The sequence below is a fragment of the Aedes albopictus genome, chromosome 2 (genome assembly GCF_035046485.1).
Source record: "Aedes albopictus strain Foshan chromosome 2, AalbF5, whole genome shotgun sequence".
Classification (NCBI taxonomy): Eukaryota; Metazoa; Arthropoda; class Insecta; order Diptera; family Culicidae; genus Aedes; species Aedes albopictus.
The window spans coordinates 405192691-405208753 of NC_085137.1; the positions used below are offsets into that span (position 1 = coordinate 405192691).

Genomic DNA, 16063 nt, shown 5'->3' on the forward strand with positions numbered 1-16063 from the left:
TTGTTTCATAAAGTTTTCAATCTCATTTATTCTGATGGTATGACTCGATGTAACAAACCAAAGTCTTACTGCACTACAACAGCCATGGCTGATAATTCACAAAAATGCAAAACTTCTCTCATTGCTTTTTGAACTCTGCCCTCTGAATCACGTTCGAACTTATAAAAAAACACGGCAACAATAAAGAGAAACTGGGTGGCTTGGGAGTGATGAGAAACGGAAAAGCGCGTCCTTACATGTTAATAAATTAGTCTTTCCGAAAATAGTATCCTACTCCTCCCGAAGCGGGTTTATTTCGGGGATTAGGAGACACCCGAAGCAGTAAAAATCTGCCTCGCCTTCAGCTCTTACCCTAGAACAGCAAATTTGGCCCTTAGTTCACCTTCTTCGTCGGTTTGGCCAACAGCTCGTACTTCGACTTGGAGCTGAACCACAGTCCGTATGGGATGGCCAACGAGGGCAGGGTCATGATGGCAAACGCGAACCAATCCAGGTAGTGCGACGAGAACTGCTTGTTGAACTGGGCCTCGGCAACGATGGCACCCTCACCAGGCTCGGAACTGACGGCGAACTGCAGCTCGGTCACTTCCTCCGCTGGCTGGTAGTTGACCTCGGCGGCGGTGAAGTTGAAGTAACCGTAGGCCTTCGGCCGCACCACGGCAATGTGGGTGACATTGGTCTGCGGGGCAATGCGATCGATGGTGGCCGACAGCTGACCTCCGACGACGGTGAATGCTTCGGGATGGAATCCGTTATCGACTACGGAGAAAAGAGATTATTAGTTGTGAAACTATCCTACTTGGCAAACACAAGCCTATTCCCGTATTCAACGGACAAATACTTACCGAGCTGTACGTTGACGGCCGCTCCGGATCCAACGTTGTAAAGCGTATACTTTACAACAATGTCCCGATTCTCGACCAGGTACTTATTAAGGATCTGCTTGGACACCAACAATCGAGCGGAGTTGTCCTCGTTGGCCACACTCAGCTGGCTCAGGGCAAACAGACCCAAAACGGCGGCGTACACGAAGTTCCTCATTGCGATTTGTCTGTAAAACCGGAAGAATCGTTTCGCAAGGCGAAAGTTAGCGACGTGGATCTAGAGGCTATCGGCGATCGCACCGAAACTGACAAAAATATCCAAATTTTGTTACGCCTTCACAAACCGCAGATACTTACGCTTTATTTAATGCTATTGCAGCGAACAATTTCACCGGAAAATGCCTTAAATTTCACTAAATTCACTTGACGATCGTCCACGTCCAACGCGAAAAGTGCTGCGATACGAAATGAAGGGGAAAATGTCAGCAGCCACACCAGCAAGTCAATCCAACACCGCAAGCGATTCAAAATACGTGTACGCTAGCTGTCAGTGGCAACTGTCAAACCGTTCGCCGGTGTGCGTGAAAGCGCACACGCTTGCTAAAATCTACAAACAAGTGAGTAAATTTGTCATTTTTGCACTAAAGAATAGCAAGCATAACTTTTCAATCCGACGTAACTCGAGAATGTAAACAAATCCGGGTTAACTGCTGCAGACTGCTGCATGCTTCATTCATAAAGCAAATTGAAGAATCCACTTCACTGTTTGATGATTTATTGTTTAATTTGTTTAACTAAGCAATTTTTTTCGAAACGACGTATCTAACTATTTTGATGTTTACAACTTTACTGATAGATACACCGTTTTGATATATGAGAAAACCAAACGACGTATCTAGCCAAAATCAAAAGTAACAGATACACCAAACTGGCACCATACAAAAGCGACGTATCTGGCATGACGTATCTCTAACCAACCCGGTGTATGTGTACTTTTGTCAAAATTCATTGTGTAAATTATATGGAATGAGTAGGTTTTGTTTCTTACCTAGTGCGTGCTATATCCCTGGTGATGTTAAGCACGAAAAAACTTATGAAAAGTCTTTTTATAAAAAACTATTTTAGTGAAATGGTCGTCAACATTGACCATGAATTTACTCAGATCAGTGAAAAAGTTAGATACGTCGATTTGAAAAATTATGCTTGATAGGCCTTTTCATTTGACGTCTAAAATCAGCTGATTTTTCGAGCCTTTGACAGTTTTCCTATGAGAATGACAGTTTAGCGTTTGCGCCTTTTGTTCGGAGGTTGTAAACAGTGGCCTATAATCTTAAGGTGATACGGGCTAAAGTGCCTCGAATATCAAAGTGGCGAATGAGCCATTTTACGAAGTGACAACAATGTTGATGATGATATTGATTTTTACGGGTTATTGGACACTATAGATAGTAGAGTAAACATAGATCCGCGGACACCGCTGACTAAAATGTTTCAAGCGTGTAAGTAGTAATTTTCAAGAGTGTGACGGTTGAATATGACGTCATGCGCTCCATTGCTGTTGTCCAAACCGTGACGTCATGCTCGTTTGGATACAGATTTTGACAGTTCGTTTGGATACAACGGATTCATCAACACGGATCTATGTTTACTCTACTATCTATATTGGACACTACCTCCTGTCAAAATTCATTCATAAAATCGGCTCGTAAAATGGACTATCCTTGTCGTTTTGACAGGTCTTCTGCTCGATAGTCTATTTTATGAGGCTAGTCAAACGACAGAAGTACGCGCTCTGATGTTTACGTTTTCAATCATCATCCGGTTGATGATGGTTAATGACTGCGCGCAAGTCAAGCGTAGTTTTTGAAACTGGCTAAAACCATAATTAGAAATTTTTATTTAATTTTTTTTCGCAAGTTAACGAGTGAATCACAACGAAAAAAAAATACCTGATTAATTTTTGAGTTTTGTACTGCTTTTACGACAGCTTTTGAGCCTTTTGGCTCAAATTTCTCATATCTCCAATTTATCGAACAAGTACCTTTTCAAAAATTACACGATATTCCAGCAAAACAAACGTGCGTGGAATTCTGTCAGTTGACGCCACTGCAGCGATCAGCTGTTCTGAAACGTCTCGTAAAATGGCTTATTGGAACTATCGTCTTACCCCACTGGTTCGACACGTTTTAATTCGACACTTTTTAATTCGTACCTCGCTTATTCGACACATGTCGAATTTAAAAGTGTTGAAATGTCACAGCGATGTACACGAAAAACAATCTGCTCATATTGTCGTCGCCGAGGGGCGGATCACTTCCAAAACAACTGAATCGAAAATGCGTTTTGATGAAAATGCGTTACAAAATGCTCCAATGCGTTGAAAAATGTACATAATGCGTTGAAAAATGCGCCAAAATATCCAATGCGTTGAAAAATACACAGGAATGCATCACGAATTTTTAAAGTTTTAACACAGATAAGTTTTAATACATAATTTGTTAAAAAATACACCAATGCGTAAGCATGTGCTAGATGGAAATTTAGATGTACTTCAGTTTAGTGAACAATTTCGTGGCAGATGGACGTATCGTCAGTTGAGTGCGAGAGTACAAATCGGCTGATGGCAGACCAGCCGAAAACCTCGGATACTACAGAGATGTGCACCGCTTTTATTCGATTCGATATGGATTTTATTGGATTCCAATACCTTTGTTTTAATGGTTGAATTAACAGAACAGTTAACCCGGATAAAAAATTACCATTCATTACATGGTAAATATTATTAACATATGACTGGTTTTATTGTTCACAATAAAACACATAGTAGATATATTGTAACTTTTTACAGGCCCCTGGCATGAATGAAATTTATCGTAGCCAACATCTAACTGCCTTATACTCATATTCGTGCAAATTGAAACGAGCGTGTAATCAACAAACGCAGCTTTTGTTTGATGTTGTGAGCCACACACGAAATCACATTCACAATGCGTGTTTGTTGGGTTGCTTTATTCAACTAATCGCATGCTCCTCTTACCGTATATTAATATTAAAGCGAGTTTGAAGTGTTTCGTGATCATAAGAGGTGGAAAAAATGATTCCAAAAACTGACCAACTAACCAAAATAAACGTTAAACAAGAAATTGTTGATGTTTTCGCATTTGACAGTGGGCGCTATTTACTAGCGCCCAGGACATCCTGTCTACCATGATTCCAATGCATTGATATAGGCCGTGTCAGGGGCCTGACTTTTTACAATAGAAATCAAGCCCATATAGTTCGTACAATAAGTGAACATTAGCTTTATTAGTGACTAATTGATTCGATTGTTTTTCAATAGTTCTATAATAATTTAAAGTTACTATCAGTAAAAATTAATTTAATTTGTTTTTAAATAGTTGCAAAAGTGCCTGCAAAGTTCTCATGGACTTCTTATTAAAAAAGAGTTTATTTGTTAATTACACTTAAAAACAATTCGTAACAAATAAATAACAATAAATATTATTGTTGCTTGGATCATGTTTGTATAATCAAATACAAAATCACTTGACATATTTTTTATAGTTTTCGTTTAAAATTTGAATACAATAGATGTTTCGCTTAAGCTTCAAGGACTGACAGATGTCAAGCCGTGTTGGCAGAGGAAGCTCTCAATGAATAACTGAGGAAGTACTTATAGAAAACTAGCTGAAAATCAGGTTTTAGCCAAGTGAGGATGTTACGACAAGAAAAAGATGAACAATGATTTTTCTTATGTTTTCCAATGAATTAAAGGAATCTAGTAAATATTAAACTATCATTGATAACAATACAAATACAATTAGTTTAATGGGGTCAATTGAACCGATGCTAAAATAAACATGCAACAATAACGGGTGGCCACTAAATAACGGGAATGCTTTTAGCAGCTGATTAAAAACAATAGAAGCGTCCATAGAGTAAACATTTTTTAGACAAAACCATCGTCTATCTATCCACAAAGTCAGCGTATTTTTTATTTTCTGTCAACTTATTCTGTTCTGCAGAAAACGACATTGAAACAGGACCCGCATAATCGCAAACTATAAATGCAACGTTTCTCATACAGTAGATGACCATTAGTAAAGGTCATTTAACCATTTCTCAGACTCTCGTGGGTTACAGTAAGCTTACCATTCCATGTACATATTTGCCAGTTTGTCAAATGGTAAGCCGCCAATTTACAGTATGTGGAATAGGCGGTTAAGATTGGTTACCATATAAAATCGCTCGTTTTCTCGAACAAATTTTTCGCAATACAGTGAAGGATATGGTCAATATATTATCCAGATTTTAAGAAAATGCACTGCATAGCAAATGGTTAGAAAACAGTTTAACCATAAATTTGGAAGAAAAACGAGTAATGTATGTCTAACTAGTGGTTTATTGTTCCCCATAGTGCCTATAAACAGTATATTGTACTGTTATTTTCTTTTATTACCGTTAGATAAAAAGAGGAATAAGCAACAAATTTGATTAGAATTCATGAAACAAATACTTTTATTCAAAACACCGTGACAGACTCCATCATCTCCTAGGCATAAATTGTGTCCTGCTGCTTCTTCGACTCTTCCGTCGTTTGTTTTCCGTTGGTGAACTTATTGTCGCGCTTATCTTTTATTAGAGTCCTGCGGCGGTCGTACGCTCGCAAGGCATACCGCCGCATGACAGTCGCAAGGCAAAACAAAAGAAAAAGTCCTCCCGCCAAAATCAAAAGCACGTGGGTTTCGCGAAGTGACAGATGTTTTTGAATGTATTTGTGACGAACGGCAAGAGTGGCTCAGTGGAATGAGTGTTCTTGTTGTCAAACCCCATATAATGGAATTATATACTTTTAAATCTGGTGACGCTGTTATGATTAGTGACTGTCGCGCTAATATCAGAAGCCAGAGGCAGATAATCGCCATATTCTGATTTTTCTTGAGAGGCATAATATGCTTCGTTGCTGGAGCATCCGGATGTTGCGCAAATCTCGGCGTAAATGAAGCAGATGAAGGAGGTCTCCGGTATGTATGTATGAGCGCCTCCAGGTGAAAATCAGTTTGGGCTACGAGAAAAGATTTACTGTAAGTTTTGGTTGAATGGACACTATTTTCCGTAAGATAAAATACTTACCGCTAACAGCACGTTAGCTGCTACTTCTGGTACAACGTTCTGATTAACTACGGCAGATATTTGTCCAAATCTGGGATCGGAACAAATTTGCCATCTGGGTTCGATGCTTCCAATTTTTTTTTGCTTTTTTTTAATATTGTCTTTACAGTCATTGACCGTTTTCATTGTTTCACGAATACCGATGCGAGCAACTGTTTGTCATATTGTTCAATATCAGTAACATATAGTGAAACGCATGTGTGTAGGTGTGTTTCATAGAATATCCACAAACAGTTTCACATATGGTGATTGAATATTTCCACCATTGCTTGCGAACATCCATCTCTATATCATTCAACAATATCTGCACAGTATCATATGATGCTACCACTTGGTATGGAATGCATATACCGTGGTTTATAGTTGAATGCGTTGAACCTCATATTCTTCGACATAAAAGCAACTGTTTGTTATTCATTAACAATAACAGATAAAAGATATGTACAGTTGGGAGATTAAGACAAACTGTAAATCACTATGCGGGGAAGCACTACCAAAACGCCTTGGACGGCTCTACTGATTGCTCAAAACAACCGTAAAAAAAGTTAATAGTAAACCATTATAAAACTAGAACCCGCCCGGTTTTGAATGAATTCCACATTTCGGCATCCCAAGAAACAGATCCTGAAGGAAATAGAGGAAAACTAGCAAAACCAATAAGCATGATATCATTTCACATAATAAAATCTTCTTTTGTGACATGGGCTGGATAAATCAATAGAATGCCTTGTTAAATAACAAATATTTACATCAAATCACATTTACACATTGAACAACATGTAAATGGTTCGTTATAAAAAAAATAGCACAAAAAAAGTTCAACAATGAACCGCAGTGCACAAATTACATCGACACGTTTTGGTGATACAGAAAAATAACATTTTTTGGAAATTTCTATAAATGTCATTTACGGGAAAAGGCTACAACCAAAGCAAAAAAAAAAACAAGTCAGTATCCCCATTTTTTCTTATTACTGTTTGAGTGTGTAGATGCTAAAGGTAGCTGAGAAACCATTTATTTTGACCAACGATTTCACAGACGCAGAAAATGCGTGAAAGTAAACTCTGAAAAGTCGTACAAAGCAGTTGCTCCAACATCACTGCAAAAAAATATTGTACAAATTACTACGTTCAACTTTCTTAAATTTTATATTTTCCATGGACGTACATTGTTAAACCTTTATGATAGTTAAATTCAGATTGACATTTTTAAAGATCATATATTTTTAAGAGCACATTCAAAGCATTCCCGTTATTTAGTGACCACCCGTTATTTGTTGTTATGTAAACAGATTTCGCCTTTGAAAAACCAGAGAATTCATATTTCTCGCTAACATTTTTCTCCAGCATTTACAGATACTAATGGCCACATGAATTGTGAACAATTTATGGTATGGATCATACGACCTGAGGTCTGACTTGTGATATTTGGCAGTTATTTGAAAAGATTGAAGATAGATCTTATCAACAGCTGCCAAGCAATACATACCAGACAGACATCAGAGTGTTTGATTCTTATCCTTAAATGTGCATATAATTCTGGCGGCCGTTAGTGCTCGTAAATGCTGGATATAAATGTTAGCGGAAAATATAAATTCTATGGATTTTCAAAAGCGAAAACTGCTTACAAACAACAACAAATATTATTGTATTTTTATTGTAACAACGATTCATTTGACGCCATTCAATTTATTGTATTTGTATTGTAAGAACAATGAAAAAACATTAAGATATATTGTTTTCTTTTGAAAATTGCCCCAAAAATGTCTCATAAAAACACAATACATTCTATTGTTTTTCGCGAAAAAGTGTATGAAAATTTTCTCAAAATTTTATGGTTAAGATACATAACGACCACCATTTTTTATTGTAAAAGTGCCATTTACCATTCGCCGAATGGTATAGAACAATAGGGGTGATGGTGAGTGTGCTGTGTAAATTACAATACGTTTAATGGTGAATATTTTTCGAAAAAATGGTGTTGTAACAATAAAATTTATCGTATTGCGCATTGCGCGGTTATAAGTGCGACGATGAAGTGCGGAATCTCAAATAAAAGTGCGATTTTGCGTCAGATCGTTCCGGTGTCTTCACCGCACTTATTCATTAGCTCGTGATGAATAAGTGCGGTGAAGACACCGGAACGAATTGATGCAATATCGCACTTTTATTTGAGATTCCGCACTTTGTCGCAGTCTAGTTAGCAATGCAATAAACTATATTTTTATGATATTTTTTATCAGGGAAGGGGAAGGAGGGGGTTTAGCACTGTGTTACGCTCAAGGTTACGCTTCATACAAAATTTCAAATTTTCCCATACAAAAGTTGTTACGTGGGGGAGGGAGGGGGTCTGAAATTGTCAAATTTTGCGTTACGTAATATTTGAATGAACCCTTTTAATTTTCGTGGATAGAATGACAGTTCATTCGATAAAGTGACAGTTTGACCCGAACAAAAAAAAATCCCCATACAAACTTTAAATGCATTTTAAAAATAGTTCCCGATCTCCAAAAATTATGAAATTTTGGATTTCGACTAATTTTTGGGCGGAGAATCCGATTATGAAATAATCCGGATACCCATAAAGAACCCAATGGACTACTCACTTTGCGCGCAGCCACAGTTGATCAGCAGGAGTAAATCAATTTAATTTGGTATGGCGAAAAGCATTTAAACTTGAATTACTTGAAATACAAAGCTTTTCCCGAAAAAATATTTGGTAGGCTTAATAATGGTCACCATTGTGCACAACCACTACCAAATATTTTTTCGAATAATGTGTTCCACTTTGAATATTTTGCCTTTAGATGGTACACTGAACGGCGGCTTGCAGTGAAAATTACTATTCTGAGGGTCAATTTAAATACACAACGCCACTAAATTTGTGCAGACTGATTTTCGTTTCAATTCAACAGAATTATGTTTTCAATTTTACCGATTTACAATTAAAAAAAGTTTCTGTTAGCAACCGGATTCGAACCAAGAACCTTGATATCACCAGGCTCGCACGCTACCACTCAGCCATCGAACCGGTTGATGTGAGAAGAAACAAAACGCACACAAGAAGCGTTGGTGGGTCGATGATCATGTTTTGCCATGGTAAATTTGAAAACATTGTTATGCTTATCATTACTGCAAGCCGCCTTTCAGTGTCGCCATACAATATTTTTGCGATTTACTTTTAGCGATTTTTCGTGCATAGAAGCTAGCGCCACATTGGTCGATGCGGAGAGTAGGAAAACAGCCGATGTAGGTAATTCATTATAATCGATTTTATCGGATATTTCAGATATGAGTGACTTTGATCGATTTTTGTCAATTTTCTTTAATTTCATTGAAATTATGAAAAAAAGATGTGAATCCTTGGAAGTTTTGGCCAGTTTTGGCTTAAAATCTATCATATCTGGAAGAGTCGTCCCCTTCGGGCCTTTCAAGTGTTTACAACAGTGCTTAGTGGCTCGCTTAGTGGTTACCAGGGAACTTTTTTACACTTAGACGCTAGATTGCATCACAATCTAGCGATTTATGACGAGAAAGTGCAAGTCTATGGTGCAACTATACTTGCATCTTGTCACTTAAATTTGATGAAGAGAGAGTCGATGAAGAGAACTCGCTCATGTTACTTTCGCTCTTATTTAAACTCAATCTAGAAATATAGTCCATTTTACGAGTCGATTATGAATGACAGGAGGTAGCGTCCAATAACACCCATGAAAATCAATATCATCATCAACATTGTTGTCACTTCGTAAAATGGCTCATTTTTATATCCACTTTCCGCGAGCGGTAATGGCGGCGGCGGGCATATAACAGGTTCGGGTTTTTACGTTTCTTGGGGGAAAGTCAAAACAGTTTCATTCTCCTCCTCACCCTTTCACCCACCGTTTGGTGACGCCAACCGATTGCGATCCCCACGAAACGTCAAAATTCGGTGCCCGCCGCCGCCATAAAGGCAATCCATGACAACAAATCGCGATGGGGGTGACAGCTGAAATTGTAAACACAGTGTACGAGCAGCTTACCAAATTTTCGTCGAGTGTTCTCGGTGCTTAATAAATTCCTTTGTGTTCAACTGTCACCCCGATCGACGAATGTCAAAAATACATGGTACACGGAAAAAACAGATTACCTAAAAAATACGTTTAAAGAACGCAAAAATAAGTATACCGCTTGAACTTTTTACCCAGCAGTGGGTTGTTTCCTCGCTCTCCCGCTCGCATTGTTGTCAAAAACAAAGCGAGAAGCAGCTACCTAGCCGATAATGTCCGTGCGAGAAGCCAAATTTGGGTTTTTTGCCGTTTACCCAAAAGTGGGTTTATTTCAACCCACTAGGGTACTTCGAAAGTTAACGCTAGGTAGAAAGAACTTTGCGATGGGTTGCAATTTTCTGCCGGCATTAAACGGAAACTACCCACTCAGAGCTTTAACGCGGTATAGCCAAATTTGGGTTCTCGCACGGAAGAGCCGATATGAGTGAAAAGAAGCTATATTTGGGTTGATTTCTGGTTCCGTGTAAACAAAGAAAATCAGCTGATTGCATCTGTCTCATGGATTGCCTTATTTATTATTTACTGTTGATATATATATTATCGCTCGCGGATAAAGTGGATATATTTATGCAGAATTCGCCGCAATGTAAATTTCGTCGTGATCTTGCACGCAAAAATAACCCGTGTAGCGTGCAACTTTTTGAAAGAGATCTAAACTTGTTTCCCTCAATCTGAGAGAGCCGGAGAGAGTGGCATCTGGATTACGTGAGAGAGCTGTCACTTGGCATCGCATCAAAACAAAACGACCCTCTGCTTCTTCAACGGCGTTCGCGGCTTTTAGTCACATTTTTATCTGTACGACCGGCAAAATTTCATAAAAATTAATGCATTGATATTCTAGTTTTCTGGCGGTATTAGATCTACTCTGTTCCTAAATTAGAATGTCGACAAGGTAAGTTAATTTTTTTGAATAATGAAGAAAAGGTAAATAGGTGTGATCCCTTAACTAAAATCTTGCAGCAGCCCAAATTCGCCATCACTGCGCAGCCCGCTTGTCGACCGAACGTTGGATCTGAAGCTTAACATCCGGCGAGCACGGGAATGTCTAGTTTGGGGATCCATCAACGTGGGTCTCCTGTCGGTGCTGCTGTTTGACATCTCGAACAAGTGTCCGTACTCGTTTTCCCAGTGGTACTATCTGGAATACGCCGCAGCTGCTATTCTGGGACTGAGTGTGGTGTACTACTTCGGTCGTTACTTCTACTACGTGTTCAGCAAGGAACCTCTACGGGGAACCGAATTCCAACGGAAGCTGTTGAAATTCGAGGTAGATGATACTTCCTTCATTGCCACTACTCCCGCCGCGGCCAAGAAACCACCGGCGGCTAGTGCCGGTGTCACCCCAGCCAATATGTCTTCGGTGAGCTTGCACTCGTTCAACGACAGTGGAATGTCGGCGGCCTCCTCCGGATGGATTTTCAATCGCGGTAGTCCAATGCAGCAACAGCAGTCTCAGCAGCAGGGAAACATCTCACAGGGCGGGGGACTGTCCTCGTTCGGGCACCATCAGTCATTTGACGGTTCACTCAATGCGAGTGCAAACAATAATTCGGGCACGTTTTTGCCGGCGATCCGGAAACTGGGCAACAAGAGTGATTTCATCGTCGATGAGAAAGGATTGCAAACTTATTTGAGGTAAGTGAATTAGAATTGAATCATAAAACTGGCGTAAAACAGGGGATTGGGAATAGGGCATGGGAGCCGGTTATGGTCAATCTGAGAAATCATGAGAGCAATGGCAAAGATGAAGAGTATAACATCTAATCTTTTTCAGGGAGGTATCAAACGAAGAGAAGAACAACAGCGCCTTCCTCGAGAGGATGAACATTTCGGGTAGCAGTTTCAACTCGTTTTGGAACAGCTACAAGCTGGACGACATGTCCAATCTGTTGAAGACATCGCTCTACCAGCTGTCTCCTTCCGCTCCTCCGAGCAAACAAACGATGAAGGAACACGAAAGCGGCCCGTACAATCCGATCGATGCCGACGTTAGCTCGGAAGTGCTGAAAAAAGTTTCCTCGGTGCAGCTGTCCAATTACGTGGCAAATCTTAGAATGGTGAGACCGTTCCATTTTGCTATTATTTCAATACTAAAGCAAAGCTTTCTTTCAGTGGATTTCAATGACCATTCTGCAGCGGATCGTGGCCGAAATGCAGAGTATCGATCATTCGTTCAAAACTCGAGGCTTCTCCGACATTCAGCTGGGCAGTGTCGGTCTGGAGCGATTGAAAAAGACGGCCGAAAACCAGCAGCTGGTAACCCTGTACATCCCTAAGCTTCCGCTGTTGATCCCGTTCTTGGAGATGTCCACCAACCAGGAGTATCTGGTGCAACGCATCAAAGACCTAGCCAAGGGTAGTTGCATCGCTGACTACCGGTGGAACTCGGGATCTTCCTACAAGGGGGTCAACTGGGACGAACACCTACCGACGGATTCCGCCGTAAGAATGTCCCGTCCAGCATCATTGTCCAGACCATTAATGTTTCCGAATATCCAAATTTCCAGATCATCTTCCATCTGTTCTGCACCTACATGGATAGTCAGCTGCGACCACTACCTCAGCCCGGCGGTCGCCCGTTCTACAATCGCTACGTCGTCATCTCGGACAAAAAGAGCCCGAAGGAAACGCTGGCCGAGGTGGCCACCAAGAACAAAGCCAAATGCGCCATTCTGTGTTCGAATCCGATGAAGCCAAAGTTCAATTTCGTTTCGGATGACAAGATTCACAACTGCGCCCATGTAAGAGGATTACTAATTATCATTTTTGAACCTGTCAGATGACTAATCAACCGCCTTTGCTCTGATTTCAGGATCGAAACAATCTGTTTTACGTACTCATTCAGTTCCTAATCTACATGAAAAATCACCAGGAAGGTTTGGTCGAGGGAATCAACCTCGGCAAAAGCGGTATTAACATTATGTGTGTCCTCGAAGATTAACCTAATGTAAGACTTAGTAAGTATTTTTTTTTCTTAGTCGTTAAGCTAACATAACTAGGAAGTTTTGATATTGTTTCTGAATTCAACATGCGCATTGTGGGTTGTACATTTTGTTTTTTTTTTTATTGTGAAAGAAATGCCGCAGATTATCAGTAGGGAATAAGTTAACTCAGGGGGCGGTCATTTCTCCCAAATAATCGAGTTGCAGCTCAGCGCGCTAGAAAAGCCAGAGCTTCTAGAAGTCTGAGTTACTCGCCTCAGAAAAAAACACCATAGGGGTAGGCGGGGCATTATGGACACCCTCAATATTTTGAAATATGTGAACTTTTTTGAACTTTTAATGAATGGAGAATATTGTTCATTTGTCTAAAACGTAGTTTCAGGAAATAAACATTCGAAATTAAAATTATACTTGATTTTACACGAAAAAGTTGCGTCCTCCGTTTTTTGTGCATGGAAGTTATAATTTTCACACCATCTAAAATAAGATTTAGTGATTAATTTATTGCAGGTCGATTAAAACCTGATATTTCTAGAACACATGCAAATAGTTTTGCTGTATCTACATGCTTAACATGTTTATATTTTCTTCTTTATTATATCAAAAATCAAGTTTGGAAATATCTTCTGCTGCCGGGGCAAAATGGACACTTACTTTTTTTGAAAGAAGCGGCAAGGGAAAAATATAACCCAAATCACAAACCAACCAAATTCTTCGATTTCAGTATATTTTCGGTTAAATGTTCACTATAGTAGACATAGGGTGAAACAAATTGGTCAAAAAACGACAGCAGTGGAAAATAGTTGTTCTAGGCACAGCTGTACATGCCGACAAAAACGAAGCTTTATCCAAAACAGCCTGAATAGGAGGCAATCAGTGAAGTACTAGATTGAAAGTAGTGAGCTGGATTTTTCTATGGTGAGATGATCAATTCTCCATTTCTGCAATGAAATGGTGCATACAGCGTGGGTTATATGATTTCTTGCCTAATTTGATACTGTTTGAGCAAAAGTTTGGGTTACTGTGTTGTTGAAGTTGCAAGAAATAAATAATACAACAACACAGTTACCTAAACTTTTGCTCAACCAGCATCAAATTAGGCAAGAAATCATATAACCCACGCTGTATGCACCATTTCATTGCAGAAATGGAGAATTGATCATCTCACCATACAAAAATCCAGCTCACTACTTTCAATCTAGTACTTCACTGATTGCCTCCTATTTAAATTAACTGAACAAAAATGAACTACTTCGGCGTATTATTCATCCATAATAGTTGTTTTGTAATGAAATGACTTTATAGGTGTAAATAATGTACGAAATTCGTAAAAGTCTCATGGTGTCCATATTGTCCCGTGGGTGTGTCCATTCTGCCCCGTATGCTTGAAGACGGTCATGAAAAACTAACATTTTTCAAAACATTTTTCTTCGTGAGCATTCTTATGCAATAGGAAGCAACAGGCACCAAAATTATCTCTATCAATTATCATTATCAGTTCTATCTTTGGATAGTATCAACTGATACTATCAGTAGGGGCACTGATAGAGATACTATCAATTTTTTGTGGTCTATCTCTATCATCTATCTTTAGAAAAAAGATACTATCAGAAAAATTCTATCATTATCTCTATCTATCCTATCATTGATAGCAAATCCGGAACATAAATCTTCCGCATAGTGGGAAAAAAATGAATAAAAAAATATTAACTTTAAATAAAAAATTGGTTCAAATCAACAATTTTTATCTTCCGGATACCAAAAAACGAGTTCCGCTGCCATTTTGAAATCCAAGATGGCGGCCATCGGATTTCAAAAATTGTTGTAAACCCATGCAATATGGGTATTTTCGGAACGGGCTCGAAGAGTAGGAGCCAAATATCGATGTCCGCCGCCATTTTGAAATCCAAGATGGCGGCCATCGGATTTTGAAAATCGATAGAAACCCATGCAATATGGGTATTTTTGGAACGGGCTCGAAGAGTAGAAGTCGAAAATCGGTGTCCGCCGCCATTTTGAAATCCAAGATGGCTGCCTTCGGATTTTGAAAATCGATAGAAACCCATGCAATATGGGTATTTTTGGAACGGGCTCGAAGAGTAGGTGTCGAAAATCGATGTCCGCCGCCATTTTGAAATCCAAGATGGCGGCCATCGGATTTCAAAAATTGTTGTAAATCCATGCAATATGGGTATTTTCGGAACGGGCTCGAAGAGTAGAAGTCGAAAATCGATGTACGCCGCCATTTTGAAATCCAAGATGGCGGCCATCGGATTTCCAAAATTGTTGTGAACCCATGCAATATGGGTATTTTCGGAATGGGCTCGAAGAGTAGAAGTCTTAAATCGATGTCCGCCGTCATTTTGAAATCCAAGATGGCTGCCATCGGATTTTGAAAATCGATAGAAACCCATGCAATATGGGTATTTTTGGAACGGGCTCGAAGAGAAGATGTCGAAAATCGATGTCCGCCGCCATTTTGAAATCCAAGATGGCGGCCATCGGATTTCCAAAATTGTTGTGAACCCATGCAATATGGGTATTTTCGGAATGGGCTCGAAGAGTAGAAGTCATAAATCGATGTCCGCCGCCATTTTGAAATCCAAGATGGCTGCCATCGGATTTTGAAAATCGATAGAAACCCATGCAATATGGGTATTTTTGGAACGGGCTCGAAGAGTAGAAGTCGAAAATCGGTGTCCGCCGCCATTTTGAAATCCAAGATGGCTGCCATCGGATTTTGAAAATCGATAGAAACCCATGCAATATGGGTATTTTTGGAACGGGCTCGAAGAGTAGGTGTCGAAAATCGATGTCCGCCGCCATTTTGAAATCCAAGATGGCGGCCATCGGATTTCAAAAATTGTTGTAAATCCATGCAATATGGGTATTTTCGGAACGGGCTCGAAGAGTAGAAGTCGAAAATCGATGTACGCCGCCATTTTGAAATCCAAGATGGCGGCCATCGGATTTCCAAAATTGTTGTGAACCCATGCAATATGGGTATTTTCGGAATGGGCTCGAAGAGTAGAAGTCATAAATCGATGTCCGCCGTCATTTTGAAATCCAAGATGGAT

At 39.6% G+C, this 16063-nt stretch overlaps 2 protein-coding genes across 2 annotated transcripts; one reads left to right on the plus strand and one right to left on the minus strand.

Moving 5' to 3' along the window:
- Window positions 1-1341, minus strand: LOC109407927 (translocon-associated protein subunit beta). Its single transcript, XM_019681122.3, has 3 exons — window positions 1182-1341; window positions 846-1051; window positions 1-759 (listed from the first exon to the last, which is right to left on the minus strand). The coding sequence occupies exons 2-3, from the start codon at window positions 1039-1041 to the stop codon at window positions 374-376; spliced, it is 582 nt and encodes a 193-aa protein (XP_019536667.1). The 5' UTR covers window positions 1042-1051; window positions 1182-1341; the 3' UTR covers window positions 1-373.
- Window positions 1342-10772: 9431 nt separating this feature from the next.
- On the plus strand, window positions 10773-13091 carry LOC109413863 (transmembrane protein 209). The gene is made up of 6 exons (XM_019687592.3): window positions 10773-10936; window positions 11005-11679; window positions 11819-12101; window positions 12157-12486; window positions 12552-12785; window positions 12857-13091. Exons 1-6 carry the CDS (start codon window positions 10926-10928, stop codon window positions 12983-12985), a joined length of 1662 nt encoding a protein of 553 aa, XP_019543137.2. The 5' UTR covers window positions 10773-10925; the 3' UTR covers window positions 12986-13091.
- Window positions 13092-16063: the final 2972 nt, after the last annotated feature.

Bases quoted from the DNA above. Each gene is read 5' to 3' on its own strand.
- LOC109413863 (XM_019687592.3), top strand. The intron at 11,680-11,818 runs GTAAGTGAATTA...AATCTTTTTCAG, and splicing joins GGATTGCAAACTTATTTGAG to GGAGGTATCAAACGAAGAGA. The intron at 12,786-12,856 runs GTAAGAGGATTA...CTCTGATTTCAG, and splicing joins AGATTCACAACTGCGCCCAT to GATCGAAACAATCTGTTTTA.
- LOC109407927 (XM_019681122.3), bottom strand. From the start codon at position 1,041: ATGAGGAACTTCGTGTACGCCGCCGTTTTGGGTCTGTTTGCCCTGAGC. The intron at 760-845 runs GTAAGTATTTGT...TTTTCTCCGTAG, and splicing joins GGCCGTCAACGTACAGCTCG to TCGATAACGGATTCCATCCC.